The sequence below is a fragment of the Saccopteryx leptura genome, chromosome 3 (assembly GCF_036850995.1).
Source record: "Saccopteryx leptura isolate mSacLep1 chromosome 3, mSacLep1_pri_phased_curated, whole genome shotgun sequence".
Classification (NCBI taxonomy): Eukaryota; Metazoa; Chordata; class Mammalia; order Chiroptera; family Emballonuridae; genus Saccopteryx; species Saccopteryx leptura.
This window is the reverse complement of record NC_089505.1, coordinates 124,506,177-124,521,681: the sequence shown is the minus strand read 5'-3', so window position 1 is coordinate 124,521,681 and position 15,505 is coordinate 124,506,177. Positions and strand designations below refer to the sequence as shown.

The 15,505-nt window shown below is 56.5% G+C and overlaps 1 protein-coding gene and 1 long non-coding RNA gene across 5 annotated transcripts; one reads left to right on the top strand and one right to left on the bottom strand.

The window, feature by feature from the left end:
• Positions 1 to 5,632: 5,632 nt before the first annotated feature.
• Positions 5,633 to 8,313, bottom strand: LOC136397667 (uncharacterized). Of its 2 annotated transcripts, none has more exons than XR_010749894.1 (3): positions 7,778 to 8,313; positions 7,327 to 7,527; positions 5,633 to 6,688 (listed from the first exon to the last, which is right to left on the bottom strand). It is a non-coding gene; the product is annotated as an uncharacterized lncRNA (long non-coding RNA). The 2 variants fall into 2 exon arrangements; XR_010749893.1 differs by lacking the exon at positions 5,633 to 6,688 and adding an exon at positions 6,772 to 6,992.
• A 599-nt stretch (positions 8,314 to 8,912) lies between these two features.
• DMRTA2 (DMRT like family A2) lies at positions 8,913 to 14,618 on the top strand. Of its 3 annotated transcripts, XM_066376246.1 has the most exons (4): positions 8,913 to 9,228; positions 9,409 to 9,607; positions 10,723 to 11,286; positions 12,580 to 14,618. In XM_066376246.1, the coding sequence occupies exons 3-4, from the start codon at positions 10,731 to 10,733 to the stop codon at positions 13,632 to 13,634; spliced, it is 1,611 nt and encodes a 536-aa protein (XP_066232343.1). In that variant the 5' UTR covers positions 8,913 to 9,228; positions 9,409 to 9,607; positions 10,723 to 10,730; the 3' UTR covers positions 13,635 to 14,618. The 3 variants fall into 3 exon arrangements, with proteins under 3 accessions (XP_066232343.1, XP_066232342.1, XP_066232344.1); XM_066376245.1 differs by lacking the exon at positions 9,409 to 9,607; XM_066376247.1 differs by lacking the exons at positions 8,913 to 9,228; positions 9,409 to 9,607 and having other exon boundaries at positions 9,615 to 11,286.
• The last annotated feature ends 887 nt before the right edge of the window (positions 14,619 to 15,505 follow it).

Genomic DNA, 15,505 nt, shown 5'->3' with positions numbered 1-15,505 from the left:
TGAGCCAACCAGCCAGGGTCCAGTCTTCTTCCTAAGACAGGCAAAAAAGTACTGAGAAATGAATGATTTTTCTCTCTGGAGTGAAGGCAAAAAGAACCCATTCATCCAACAACTGCCTAACGCATACTAATACCCAATGTACATTGAGTGTTTACTCCGGGTCAGACGCTGAGAAGGGTTTTACAGGAACTGTGTTAGTGAATCCTCAGAAGGACACGATGAAAGCTTTATTTTCCCTCTCATCTTATACAAGAGGAAATGTGACATGTGCAGGACTCCAGCCCAGGTCAGCCAGGCCTGGTGACCAGAGATACCAAGGGTACATTCAGGGTGTGTCCGACTCTTGACTGGCACTGGGAACACAGTGTGGTCGGCCCTGAGAATAAAGGGGGGTTGTAGCTGCACAGAAGGAAGTGAAGAAACTCCTAAGCCCAAAAGAACTGCTCCCTCCCACAGACCCATCCTCAGGCCTCACCCCCACATCCAGGTCTCTTCTGTAGACGCAGAGAACAGCTTCATCTCTCCCCCACCTAGCTGAGTGACGCTGGGAAGGTTTTTTTCTTCTCTACGCCTCTGTTTCCTCCGATAAGAATGAGAGAGGACGATGGATAGTGTGTGGCGGCAGAAAGGGTAGAAGGCACGGGCACTCAGAGCTTGCAGGGTCAGCATTCCCCTAGCATGTCTCTGACAGGAGACAGTGGGGCATCCTGGGCACTGGATCCTAAAGGATGAGTGGTTTTCTGGGCCAGTGACTGGCCTGGAGCTGGGAACCCGAGGAAGTATCTGCCCATCAGTGCCACCTCCAGCCTGGGGTCTGAACCACCCATTGTGGCAATAAAGCCAACTGTGAGCCAGCTTCCCAACTCCTCCCCACACTCCAACTCGCAGGAAAGAGATTTAACATGTTGGGCTCCAGGCCAACCAATATGGGGCCCGGAGCCAGCCATGCGGCTTGGAACTTGCGCACCGTACACAGCCTGGAAGCAGAAGGCGCAGTCCCAGCAGAAAGTATGGGTAGAGGGGGTGGGAGGTGGGGGGTGGGGGGTGGCGGGTGGCAGTGGTGCTGGTGGAAGTCAGAGCAGAAGAACTCTCTGAGGGAAAGATGCCCAGGGTGATGTGTGAGTGTAGCCCGGAAAGACAGATTAGGTCTCTCCCTCCTGGCCTCGTTCCTCCATCATGTCTTCATTTTGGTCATGCGTGGCCTTGGGGTTACAGGCTGGAAGTATGTGTCTGTGGAAGGGTGGTCCCTCAACGTGCTTCCAAGAGGGGTGGGGGACTCAAACCCAGGCAAATCCTGCCCAAAAGCCTAGTCCTAATGCCCTTCCTCTTCATAGCTCCTCCCCGTTTGCTGTGGTCTGGCTTCTGCTGTCCTTCCGGCAATCTGATTCCAGGGTGGTCAGGAGGTGAGCCCAGAGAGCGCTGGCAACTCGTCCATGGTTACACAGCCTGGAGAAGGCTCTGAGTCTGGGTGGAGCATGGGTCCTGGTGGGAGGCAGGACTAATTCCCAGAACCACTGTTTCCAAAGGCCCCCTAGGGGAGATGAAAGCCAGAGAGAGGAAGGTCTAAAGAAGACCAGCCTACAGGTGCACACCGTGCCCAAAGCCTCAGAGGGGCCTGCAAATCATGTGGACCTTTGCATCATTTTCTCTGAGCAGAATCGCCTGTCTCTCCTCACTTCCTTGACTTGGTCAATACTGGGTCCTTCCAAACTCAGTTCTCACTAAAAATAATGAGAACTATTTTTATTTTTATTTTTTATTTTTTTTGAAAAATAACTTCTTTTTTTTTAATTTTTTTTAATTTATTTATTTTAGAAAGGAGAGAGAGAGAGAGAGAGAGAGGGAGGAGAGAGACAGAGAGAGAAGGGGGGGAGGAGCAGGAAGCATCAACTCCCATATGTGCCTTGACCAGGCAAGCCCAGGGCTTTGAACCAGCAACCTCAGCATTTCCAGGTCGACGCTTTACCCACTGCACCACCACAGGTCAGGCGAGAACTATTTTTAAATGGGTTAGAGAAGGGAGGGAGGCCTGTTTAGTGATAAATATACTATAAACAGTAACTTTCTTATGTTTCTGTCATAACCAGTTAGATGTTGTAATGAGTGAAAAGATACCATCCACAATAGCTACATAATATTGAATATATACCAAGGCATATGTTTAAGAAACAGAAGTATAAGAACAAAATGACAAAATTTACAAAGGGACATAGAAGTCATGAATAAATGAAAGCCATACCTGGTCCTAAATGGAAATATCCCACATTGTGAAGATGCATAATCTCTTTCAAGTTAATTTCTAAAAATGACTATGTCAAATTTTCAAAGGGTTTTTAATTTTCTTTTTTTTAAATTTTAATTTATTTTTATTTTATTTATTCATTTTTAGAGAGGACAGAGAGAGGGAGAGAGAGAGACAAAGAGAGAGAGAAGGGGGGAGGAGCTAGAAGCATCAACTCCCATATGTGCCTTGACCAGGTAAGCCCAGGGTTTCGAACCAGCAACCTCAGCATTTCCAGGTCGGCGCTTTATCCACTGCGCCACCACAGATCAGGCTAATTTTCTTTTTGAAGCCAGCTTTTAAGTATTCTAAAATATTCATTCAGAAAATTATCTTTCCAAAACACCCATGAGAATTTTGGAAAAAAAGAACCAGGAATCAGAGCATGACTTGCTATCCTCAGCATTACAGAACTACAATGATTAAAATAGCAAGGCTGCCGTCAAAGTCAACAGCTCCCTAGAAGAGGGAGCGCTGAAGCCGCCTTAGGCCACCTGAGAGTTTCCTGCCTCGTGCAGGGGAGGGGGTGGAGGGGGGATCATTAAGTAGTGCTGTGATAACTGGCTAATCATTTGGGGAAAATTCAGTTACAAACTTACTTGACACCTTACTTGACACCAAAATTAATTTCAAATGAATTGCAGATATAAATGCAAATCATGAAAAAGTGCTAATACAAAATACAGAGGAATGCTCTTAGAAAGTTAGATTTGAAACACTCAAGTATAATACTGTAAATAGAACTAAAGAAAAAGCGAGAGATTTAGCTACATTAAAACTTTAACTTCAGTATAACAATAACAAAACAGGATGAACAAAATAAATGAGAAATGCAGCATATGTTATAGATTAGAGAATACTAGTGTCTTTAATATATAAACAGCTATTACAAGTTAAGGAAAGGAACATCTCTATGCTAGAAAAATAAGCAAAGGACATACACAGAATTTTTTTTAAACCACAAGTTACCAACACATATAGGAAAAACCAAGGAGTAATTAAGGATATGCAAATTACAATGACAAAATACTCTTTTTTCCCTCTGTTCTAACTGGCAATGATTTAAAAGATCGGCAAGATGCACTACTGTTGAGTTTGTTTGTTGACACAACTTTTCTGGGGGCTATTGGACAGGTAGCTGTCAAAAGCCTTAAAAGCCTCTTAACAATCATTCCTATTTCTAGGAATTTATCTTAAGGAAATAAGGCAAATTCACAAAGAATGTTTATTGTAGCAATGTTTATTATAGCAAAATTAGAAACAAACTATCAATTAATAGGAAAATAGCTAAATAAAGGTACATCCATAAAATGAAATGTCAAGTAATTGTTTTAAAAGATTCTGTAGACATGAAACCGTCTATCATTTATAAATAAAAAGCAGGTAATTAAAAGTTTATTGTTGTAAACACTGGTATACAAAAAAGATATATTCCAAATATACTTTTCTGTGTTGTCTAAAATGTTTTATGTTTTGCTTTATCAGAACACGCAATAGGAATGTTTCCGTTTGGGAAACTAACCTCTCACATCAGGGGCCCTGTCTTTAGTAGGTCTTCCCTGCCGCTCCTCACGCACTCCCACCTCAGCCCTGTTCTCTGAGGCGAGGGACTCTGTCCTCAGGTGGCTCTTTACGGGCCCACCCATCACGGTTGATTTAGCTCCCTCCGGTCCTCAGGGCCTGGGACAAACTAGTGATCGACGTGAGCAAGCATCGAATGAAGGAATGAAAGGCCCCGTTTTCTCATGTTTCCGTGAATAATCGGTAAATAGGATGGACTCAAACTGACTGAAAGGCTCTAGGTTAGGATCCTATCCGGCCAGAACTGAAGGTAAGAAGGGGGAAAAAAGAAAAGAAAACTAAGAGTGGTATTCGAGTCTGAGTCCCTACCCTCCTGGCTCAGCAGCCTTGTGACCCCGAGCAAATTACAGGTCGCTGGACCTTGGCCGACGGGTTTCTGAAACGTGGAGCGCCACGCTTGCCCCAAGGACCGCGCACCGAGCAAGGCAGCGCACACCACGCTTCGGGCGGAGTGGGGGCGCCCAGTGGGCACTCAGCAACAGAAGCAGACAGTCTGGCGATGGGCACCGCTCTCCACGCGTTCGGCCCAGGCTCAGATGCGCCCATCTTGGAGACTGTGCAGACAGGAAGCTCGCCGGCCCCGGGCGCCGCCTCTCCCCGCGCCCCTGAAGACGCCAGTGTCTGATCCCAGGCGGCCCGAGGGCGCCGCGGCTCTGCGCGCGGGGTCCGGACCGCGCTCTGGGCGCCGGGGCTTTCGCTCTCCCGCCTCCGGCTGCGCGGGGCCCACACCCCCGGTGGGCGGTCAGGGGCCCCGGAAGAGGCTGAGCACAGCGAGTCCCGCGGTCCCCGAGGGGGAGGGCGCGGAGAGTGCCACGGGCCAGGCATCCGGCCGCGCATTCTTCCGGGCCCGCGCCTGGAACCGAACAGAACCTGGGCCTCGGGTCCGGGTTCTCCTGGCACTCCAGGATTCGAATTCTGCCCTGCTCCCTATTAGTTGTAAGATGTAGGACAGATGATCTCATCTCCCTGAATCTGTTTTCTCACCTGTGAAGTGAGACGGTGACACCAGCCTCTGCCTCGCAGAGGGGCGCCGCTTAAGACCCCTCACCGGGGCGCCTAAGGGTCCACTGCCGCGCTGGGAGAGGTTCTTTCTGGCTGCAAATTAGTGTCCGGGTCTCCAGCCCTGGCCATGGCTGGATCCGTGGCGTTAGCCACGCAAAAGGGCTGTCTTTTGTGGACTCGGAAGCGGGGACAGCAAACCAGGCTGAGTGTCTCCCTGTCGGCCCGGGGGTGCCCGAAGCTGGGTCCTAATTAACATGGCTCGAGAGTTGATCCAGAGGACAACGTCGTGGCGTGTCTGTGTGTGTACAGGTGTTCGACGTGCGGACAAGAGCGTCCGTGTTTGTGTGGGAAGCCGTGCAGCGCACGGCCCGCGTAGACTCCCCCCTTTTCTCTGTACCCCTCCCCAGTTAAAAGTTGTAGCCAAACTGACGGAATCTGGCGCGGCCGAGGAGGGGTGGGTACGGGAGGGGCGATTTCGTCCCGGAGCCACTGGTTTGGGGATAATTACTTTTAATGTCAGAAAGATTTAGTTTAATATCATCTCTATTAGGCTGCCGGGAGGGTAATTAAACGGGATGCGCCGCAGCCGGCAAACAGATGGCGTCTGCTTGCTCCGAGGCCGCGGACTAACAGCGCAAAAGTCAATGCCTCCCGGGTCCCCCCTCAGCGAGCGCCCCCGGCCCTGCTTCTCCTACTCAGCGCCACTGCGCCGCGCCACCAGCATCCTCCCCGCCCCTCAACCTCAAACCCCGCCATCACCCGCGTCTCCGCCAGCGCCATCCCTTTGTTCCCATCACTTCCTGGGAGAAGGGTGCGTGGGGTGGGGGTGGGAGCGAACACCGGTGGAGGTGGATTTTTCTGGATGGGAGCGCTCACCTGGGGCCCCAGCCCTTGGCACAGCAAAGGCACCAGCAAGTGACCCTGAGCTAAGAGAACACGTGTTAGTGAGCTTGTATGTGTGTGACCGTGTGAGGACGGGCTTTCTGCCCTCAGCTGCCTCATTTGTCCTGGAAGTCTGGCTTTCTCTGGCCAGAGTCCAGCAAGGAGCAGGACCCTGGAGTAGGGTTAGGTCAGTGGAGGAACAAGGGTACACTTGTGTGAGCATGTGCTCCTGTCTGGGTATTCAGTCCTGCGGTGGACACTGGGCTTCTGAGTGAGAAATCACACACCAAGTGGATGTCCCAACATGTGGACAGACTTTGAAAGCGCTGTGGAGTCAATGGAAATTTCTGAAGGGGTCATTTTGGGGGGAGGGTAGCCTCAGAGTGAGCGCACCCCTTGGGTGGTGATTGCCCGCAGGTGTGAGCGTGTGTCCAAGACTGTGCAGAGTGAGGGCACATGTGTAGGTGTTGTGTCCAGGTGTGAAGCCACACTCGACTGAGAGTAGAGGGGTAGCCCCTGCTACTTAAATCCGGGCATGCCTTTCCCCACTGCTGTTGGCCCAGCCGGCCACCCCTTCTAGTCTGCTCCCCTCCTCCTGACCTGAGTCCAAACCAAGACTAGGCCCAGAGTGGCCTGGGAACGTGTGAGTGTCCATCCAGAACGTTCCTCCGCCTCTCCGCAAGACACGCTCACTCACACGGTCACCCCAACCTCGGGGGCACCAGAGGAAAGGTCGCGGGTCTTGGACCTGCTGGACTGTGAAGAGGAGAAAAGAGGATCGCAAGGCACCTGCTGTAGGGATGGGCAGATTCCTTCTGGCTGGAATCGTTGTCAGGATGTGTTCTCTCCCCCTCCTAAGAAAATGAGGCTCCTGACACTCTAGGGGAGCTCCGCGTCTCCAAGTCTGAATGCTCAGCTGGACCCTCGACTCCCACAGGCTCGCTGGAAGAGGAGTGGGGAAATCTCATAATGGCTCGATCTCAAGAACGAAGAGGGGTGTCTGGGTCACCGCCCCCGCCTAAAGCTAGGTTGATTTCTATAGTTCATTTATTTTGAGGTTTAAAACAATTTCTGAAAAACTTAGTCCCAGGTAGCTCTGAAAGAAGGAGCCTGGCTGTTCCCTCGCAGGATCTGGCTGCGGTCTCGCTTCCCGCTTCACCGCCACCCCCAGAGCGCAGTCAGCGCACAGATTTCCTTGACCTCATAACCTCAAAGTGTTGGAAGGTGGGGTCTGGGTCCTACGCTCCTGAAAAACAGGGGATCGCGGACTCACTCCCTTACCCTCACTCCACGTGAGAGACCCCTTTTCCTCTCCCAAATTCTCAGGCTCCAGCGAGTGGTATTTGCTAGTAGCGCAGGGCCTGGTTTCTATCGCGGTCACAGACTCTGTCCGGGTTGGAGTCTGGTCCCGGCTGGACCCGCGCTCGGGTCTGGTCAACTTTCTGGAAGCTCTCCGCCCCACTCTTGGCGCACGCCATCCTCTTTCTCTCCCTCCTCCCCTAGCCTGGTCCTAGGGTTTGGCGGCCCGGAAGAACCCGCACGAGGTTTCGCTGCCTGAGGTGAGGCCCGGCCCGTCGCACCTTCCTCCGGGATCCCCAGCTGTAGGCGTCAGGAACGGCTGGCCCGGCAGGGCGAGACCCAGCGGTCCCGCCGCGTGGAAGCGGCCGCGTTCTGAGGCTCCCGGGCCAAGTCCGCACGCCCAGTACGTCCACGCCCCGGATGGCTCCGGCCAGAACCCGTGGACCTGGGAAGTTCGAAAGAACAACGCGGAAACGCACAGTCTGGAGTGGAGAGAGAGAACGATGATGGGAAACATTTTTTTTTCTCGCTTAAACGAATGTTCTTTATTCTAAACAAGAGAGAAAAGTAGATAATAAAAATGAGAGTGGGAGAACATTAGAACGAGGAAAAGATGGAGAAAAGGCATTGAGAACCACACAGAGAGAAATCCCAGGCGATCACACCCGAGGACCGCGGCATTGATTCCAGATGTTCCCATTAGAAAGGGAAACAAAACCTGAAACCTGTTACCTCCTCTGCGAACCGAGCTGCAACCCAAAGCTGTGACGTCAGGGCGGGAGAGGAAGGCGAAAGTTACAACTGCTCCTGGGGGCTGCCGAGCTGTCTCCAGCCCTAAGGATGGACAGACGGCTGCGCGTCCTGCTTCCAAGAGGCTCTTGGGGAGAGGAGGCCACTTTTTACTTTCGTTTAAAAAAGAAAACTATTTGTTCATTTAAAACAACAACGACAAAAATAATTCCACTATCACGGAAAAGAAATCGAAACGCTGCGGAAGCAAGGAGAGGAGAGAGCCAGAGGGGCAGAGGGACGGGGTTAGGGGGGCGGAGAAGAAAAAGACGCAAAGCGCGAGGGACACGCGGGGCGCAGACAGGAAGCGCAATCTCATTTCATCTCTCCGGGATCCACTTTAAAAACAAATATCTCAAATAACCACACTTACCCTCCGTGATGCTTTATCGTAACAGGATTTTAAAAAATAATTTGCGTTTTCAAGCCGTCAGGAGGAACACCAAAACAAGCCCCTGACTACCCCAAATGCATGGGACTTGGGGGCACGTCGAAACAGAGCCGGAAGGAAGCAGGAAAATCGTCTTGGCATTGCCATATACACCCTCCCTCTCCACCCCCGTTTTACCCGCTCCCCCCCACCCGACCACGGTAATTGAATTGTCACCTGTCCCCAATTCGCCCCCGGCCGCCAAGGCCACTTGGGAAAGTCGGCCTTGCCAAGCGCCCCCGGCCAGTGCGGGCGGCGCAGCAGAGCCCGCGCCCCAGAAGCCGAGGGGTTACACAGGTCTACGTAGAGGCACCGCCGGACACGGTAATTAGGCGCAATTCACACGCCTCCGGCGCACGGAAACTACTTGTCACGATATTTTCAAGGCTCCTTCTTGCCTACTTTCTTCCACTCCTTTCCTGGCGCGCCCCCTCCCCTCCCGGGGGCACTCAGTGTACCCTTCGGAGTTTCGAATCTTTCGGACACTGTAGAATGCGGGGCTCCCCGGGCGCGGGTCCGGCCAATCAGAGTGCCGTCTGCCTCCCCTGGCCAATGGCAGGCGCCACATTGTTGTCCAATTCTGTCTAATGGAGCCCTAAGGAGCAACAATAGAGCGGGCGGGCGGCTCATTGAGAGTCTGCAGTGCAGGGCAGCTGGGGCCCGGCTGTGCGCAGCGTTCGGCGCGCTCCGCGAGGAGACGCGGCGTGGCGAGGCCCGGGTGGGGGGTTCCAGCCAGCTGGCGGGTCCCTAAACGGTCCCCCGGCTCCGATTTCCGAAAGAAGGGTTGGACTCCGAAGCGTTCTGAGGGGTTCCGGAAGTTCGGACATGGTGACTGAAGGAGGGTGACGTGGTCACATAAGGGGCCGGGGGCAAAGAGAAGAGGCCAAGAGTGCCGACGTCGCGAGCGGAGCTGGGAGGCGCGTGCAGCGCCAGCGAAGGAGGAGGATCCCTTAGCTCAACGCAGGTAGTTGAGGGCAGCAGGGAGGGCAGGGGAGGAGGCCTGGCCTGAGGCCCCTGTTGACCAAACCCGGGCAACGCTGGCCTTAGGGACTGCTTGGCCCGAGGGGCCTGAGGAAGAAGCTGAGAGAGGAGAGAGGGGAGGAGTTTAGGATCGTCGGGAGGTGACACCAGGATTCTGTCTCAGGCTCCTGCGGGGACCGGGGAACCCAGAGCAAGCCGTGGAGGAAGCTCGGCGCTGGTGTGTTTGGGCCTTCTTGGCCTGTGGGACGCAGCTGGGACTCCTGTGTTCCCTCGGAGCCAGTTCCAGAGGCTATTCCCCTGCCTCAGCGCTGCCTGCTAAGCCATCCAAGTCCCAGGAACCCAACTCTGATACCAGAATGCAGGTCTCTGCGCCCCAGCCGGGTCCTGCGAGGCCCTAGCGTGGGGAGGGTGCGGCTGACGACTGGGTGCCTGCACCCAGAGGGGAGGAGAGGCAGTGTGAGGTGGTCAGGATCTTTCTCCTGCAATACCTAACTTTTGCAAGACACTTTCTCCTCCCTACTTCTCCAGACTATAATTGCGCCATAGGCTTTACTCCATACTCACCCCAGCCTATGCCTGCAGGTTGTTTTCTTCCCTTCAAGCACACCTCTCTCCTCTGCACAAACCCTGGGACCTGGACACCCGTGTCAGCTGTTTTCTGAGATCCCAAGCTAGCTAATCTTTAGACTGGGTTTGTCTATCCAAAGCTGAATTTTCTCTTTAATCATCTTCCTTGGGCATCCTAAATTCAGCTCCACACCCATAATCTTTACCACTCTACAGAGGCCCACACCACGGGACTGCAGTTCCCATAGTTCCATGGATCCCTGGGTCCCTGGGCCTAACTTTGCCCCTGAGTTGTTTCCTACCCCTCACTCCACTTCCTAGAGCTATGCTTTCTGTTCCTGGTTTTTCTCTTGAACTCTCCTGCTCCCATCAGCAAAAAACAAACCAAAAAGCCTCCAGCCCAACCCTTCACCCTTCCACAAAACTGGACATTTCACTTCGGATGTTTCTGTTTTGTTTTGGCATCAACCTGTTGGGTCAAAATATTTTCTCTCTCATACAAGTTCAATCAAACAAATATTTCTCTCTATCCTATCTCATCCCAATGAAGCTAAACTTTGGCGGGGGGAATACTATTTTCTCCTTCAAACTTTCGTTACATCCATCTGAACCAGTGACTTTCAAACTTTGTTGTTGTTTTTCCTAGCAGAACCACTTATTCAAACGAAATCTTACACTCAGCGCATAAATCAGATATAAGAAGAGCTGTGGTGGGAGTGGGGTGGGGAAGCTCGGCCTTACTCCGACTCCAAAGGCACCTCCTCCTAGAGATTTGACAACCAGTAGCCAAACATCTGCAGCCGAAATTTCCTATCTAATCCTGGTTTCCTCGAGGGTCTGCCGTGGCTTCGCATTCCGTGCCCTCCTCACCGGGAGTCTCTCCCCCCCTTCCCACGGTCTTCCACGCCAGGTCCTGACATGGAGCTACGCTCTGAGTTGCCCAGTGTGCCGGGCGCAGCGACGGCGGCGACGACAACGACGGGGCCGCCCGTGGCATCGGTGGCGTCGGTGGCGGCGGCAGCGGCGGCGGCCGCCTCGCTACCCGTGAGCGTGGCGGGCGGCTTGCTGAGGGCGCCGCCGCTGCTGTTGCGGGCGGCGGAGAAGTACCCGCGGACCCCCAAGTGCGCGCGCTGCCGTAACCACGGGGTGGTGTCGGCGCTCAAGGGCCACAAGCGCTACTGCCGCTGGAAGGACTGCCTGTGCGCCAAGTGCACGCTCATCGCCGAGCGCCAGCGCGTCATGGCGGCGCAGGTGGCGCTGCGCAGGCAGCAGGCGCAGGAAGAGAACGAGGCGCGCGAGCTCCAGCTGCTGTACGGCACCGCCGAGGGCCTGGCGCTGGCCGCCGCCAACGGCATCATCCCGCCGCGGCCCGCCTACGAGGTCTTCGGCTCCGTGTGCGCCGCCGACGGCGGGGGCCCGGGAGCAGGAGCCCCCGCGGGGACCGGAGGCGGCACAGCGGGCGCCGGGAGCGCAGGTGAGCGCACTGCCGGGTCGGGGGGAGAGGGGGACAGGGACCGGGCCCGGGGACGCGCGGCCCAGGGACCTGACCCGGTACTGAGAGAGGAGAATCCCCTTCTCCAAATGTCCGGATTGGTAAGAGTTGACCGCACACCCAGCCCCTAATTTGGGCACAAACACATGAACTCTTCTTTCTCGCTCTCCTGAAGCGTTTGTACTTTACTCCTTTCCTTCCCTGCGGGCCCAGTTGTGAACGCTTTAGTCTTATCTCTATGTAGACACCTCCCGGCTTCCCTGCTCACTTCGCTGCGTCCTCTCTCCAGCCTGGAAATCCGCTTGTCTTCCCTTTTCCTTCATTCTGTGTTTCTCTACAACGGGCAGTTTTCTCCCTCACTTCTCACTTCTCTTCAGAAATCCAGCCCTCTCCCAAGCCCCCTCCCCTGTCCCTCACCTTCTCGATATGGAAGACACCTAGTTCCCTTTCCACCTGTGGTTCCTTTAATCATGTTCCTAATGCCCCTCGGACAGCCGCGTGTTGCGTCCTGCTCCTTTCTAGCTCCTTTGCCAACCTGTCCCCCGTTTTTCAGAGCCGAGCACTCTCCCTTTCCTCGGTGCCCGCTCCTTTTACCCCTGTACTCCCTGCCTGGCCCCACCCTCTTCTTAAAACTCCCTGGGCTTTTTCTGCGGAGGGAGGAAATCAGGCAGACGCCACTGGGGCCCTCTCAGCTCTCAGCTTGGGAGGCAAGAACTTCTTAGGTCTTAATTTTGGAAAGGGTGTCTTATAAATAGGGGTTTTATTGTTGCCTGCAGAGAGGTTTGGGATCCTGTAGATGCCGGAGGCTCCTGTATTTCCAGGCCGTGCTGTCCAGGGCCAGAGGGCGCCCAGCCTGGGCTGGCTCCTGGAACGGCAGAGGTGGAGTGGGCTCTTCCACACAGTGTGTAACGTAGGTGGGAGAGCTGTTGGCTTCTGTTTGAACCCGGGGCCAGGTCACTTTTCCAGGGCAGGGCGGGGCTAGGGAGGAGGCTGAAGGTGAAGGCGTTGGGGCACAGATGTAGGAAGAAGGGCACTGAACACCGAGTGTGCAGGGCACAGGTGGTTGGGTTTCTGGGTGCAGAAAGCGAGCGCTCCCTGGGGGCAGAGGGAGAGATAGAGGGCTGTAGAGACTCAGAAAAGAAGAAATAGTGGGGAGAAAAGAAAGAGCGCTGGCGCCCACTAAACGGGGCTCTGGGAAAGGAAACCGGCTGCGGAGTTGGTCTGGTCGCCTCCCCGTTTCCGTTTTTCACATCTTTTTTTTTTCTCCCTTCCCAGATGCCAAATTACAGAAGTTTGACCTATTTCCCAAGGCGCTGCTCCAAGCAGGCCGTCCGGGCAGCCCGCCGCCGCCACCCGGGAAGCCCTTGTCACCCGACGGCGCGGACTCGGGTCCCGGGACGTCGTCCCCGGAGGTGCGGCCGGGCTCGGGCTCCGAGAACGGCGACGGAGAGTCCTTGTCGGGGTCGCCCCTGACCCGGGCCTCCAAGGAGGGAGGCGGCAGCTGCCTGGGCAGCGTCGGCCCCGGCGGCGGCGGCGAGGAGGACAGCCCCGGGTCCGCCAGCCCGCTGGGCTCTGAATCCGGGTCGGAGGCCGACAGAGAAGAGGCGGAGGCCGCGCCAGCTCCCGGGCTGGGCGGGGGCCCGGGGCCGCGGCAGCGGACGCCGCTGGACATCTTGACGCGCGTTTTCCCGGGGCACCGGCGAGGCGTCCTGGAGCTGGTGCTGCAGGGCTGCGGCGGCGACGTGGTGCAGGCCATCGAGCAGGTGCTGAACCACCACCGCGGGGGCCTGGCCGCCGGGCTCGGCCCCGCCCTGCCCTCCGACAAGGCCGCAGCGGGCGCGGTGGCAGCGGCGGACGAGGGCTGGCCGGGCCGCGTGGACGCCGCCGCCGCCGCCGGGGGACCCGGGCTGCCCGCGCCGCTGCAGGCCGGCCCCGCCGCGCCCCCGCACCACAGACCTCTGCTGGCCGGCGCCATGGCCCCCGGGACGCTGGGCTCTCTGAGCAGCCGCTCGGCTTTCTCGCCTCTGCAGCCCAACGCCAGCCACTTCGGCGCCGACGCGGGCGCCTACCCGCTGGGCGCGCCGCTCGGCCTCAGCCCGCTGCGCCTGGCCTACTCGGCGGCGGCGGCGCACAGCCGCGGCCTGGCCTTCATGGCGCCGTACTCCCCCGCGGGCCTGGTGCCCGCGCTGGGCTTCCGCCCGCCCGTGGACTACGCCTTCAGCGACCTCATGCGCGACCGCTCCGCCGCCGCCGCCGCGGCGCACAAGGAGCCGGCCTACGGCGGCGGCCTGTACGGGCCCCTGGTCAACGGCGCCCCCGAGAAGCAGTAGGGCGAGCGGCCCGCGGCGGGGCGGCCCCACACCCGCAGCCTGCCCGGTTCCCGTGCCGGGGACGCCTCCTGGGCCGTGCGCTCTCCGCAGCCCGGCTGCGGTCTGCTCGCTCCGAGGTGGTTCTCAGTCCTGTTTTGAAGAGTGAGGGGGGAAGCCGAGCGCGGGCGCAGCTCCGGGCGGTGTCTCGGAGGAGGCGCGCGGCTCGGTCCTCGTCCCCGACCTCCTTCCTCCCCAGGCCTCCCAGACGCTCCGAAGGGGACAGTCCTTGCGAATTCGAAGGCTGCTTCCTAAGCCCACGTCCTGCCGCTCCTTAGGCTACCCCCCCCCGCCCGCGCGCTCAGATGGATGGCAGGATAGTTCCAGAGTTGTCGTGTTTCCCTCTCCCTTTAAAGAATTTTAAATATTTGTTCTAACAAATATAAATTTAGGATGTATAAATCTCTTGGCACTGAGTCGAGTCTTTGGGACACACATATATATCCATATCAGTTGTGAAGAAAAAGGAAACGAGTCCTCCAGTGCACTTTCCTCGTTGCGGTACTTGTCGCTCTTTGTTGCTTATGCCGATAAGCATGGGTGTCCTTGGTGCAGTGTGAGTTTTATATATGTATAAATCTATATATAATCTATACACATATATACAAGCCAGTGTATGATGTTATAAAATGGAATTCTAAGTTATTAATTGTAACCTGTAGGTGACCTCGGTATTAACGTGAAAAAAATCAAAATAAGCAAAAAAAAAAAAAAAAAAAAAAAGGACAAAATGGAGAAAATTAGACTATGCGCGCATTGTTCTATCAGGTTTTATAGACTAAGTATATTGTAAACTCGGGACGAACCCTGCCCACCTGCGCTCCGCCCGGGCCGGTCGAGGTGGCACCGAAGCGGGAGCAGAGCGACGTGCGGCCGAGCCGGACCCGCCGCGGCCCGAGGTCCGCCCTCTCCGCCCCGGACTCGCCGAGCGCCCCGGCGACGGGCGGACGCGGGAAGCGCTGCTGCAGAGAACGGCTCACTTTGTGCTTTCCTTTGCATAGACACGAGCTAGAAATAAATGTTATTTTCTAAGAAAACAACATCGAATCCGTCCTCGCTCCTCCGGCAGCGAGGGGGATTGAAAAATTGCTTTCCGGCTCGGTGCCAGGGAGAAGCTGGACCGAGGTCCCGCCGCGGCTCCGGCCCTCGGGGATCCGGGAGGAGCGGCGCCCGCTGCGCGCCGGGCACCGTGTCCCTCCCTCTTCCCGCTTCGGCGCGCGGCTCGGGCGGAGTCGCCTCGTCAGGGCTCTCGGTCCCTGGGGGTCGAGCCTCCTCCGGAACCGAGGGGCTGACAACCAGGTTCTGGTTCTCCCCGGGGCGCGGATTGGGGTGCAACCCGGGTCGTGAACGGCGCGTCTCCCTTCTCCGAAAGCTTTGGGGGCGCAGAGGAGGCAGCTGGGAAGGGAGGACGGTCTCCCACAGTTATTTTGGGCGGTACCGGGAGTTATTGGGGGCATTGCGGTGCGCGCCCACCCGAGGCAGTGACCCGCGAGTGCGGTGCGGACGCGCCCTCCAGCCGGACCCCACTGCGCCCCGGTGCTGCCCTCCTCACTGCGCCCCGGTGCTGCCCTCCTCACTGCGCCCCGGTGCTGCCCTCCTCACTGCGCCCCGGTGCTGCCCTCCTCACTGCGCCCCGGTGCTGCCCTCCTCACTGCGCCCCGGTGCTGCCCTCCTCCCGCGGAGCCGGGCGCGCTGTCGGCTCCCGGGCCGACCCCCTCCGCCCGAGGTCCGTCCCGCTCCCGACAGGGCGACTCCCCCTCCTCGGGAAACAGGGCGCCCTCCCCTCCGCCGGCCCCGGCGACGTCCCAAGGTAAACTTCTGGGGCGGCTCGAGTT

Excerpts from the sequence above, each read along its gene's own strand:
- DMRTA2 (XM_066376245.1), top strand. The coding sequence starts at position 10,731 with ATGGAGCTACGCTCTGAGTTGCCCAGTGTGCCGGGCGCAGCGACGGCG. Across the intron at positions 11,287-12,579 it reads AGCGGGCGCCGGGAGCGCAG|ATGCCAAATTACAGAAGTTT; the intron begins GTGAGCGCACTG and ends CTCCCTTCCCAG.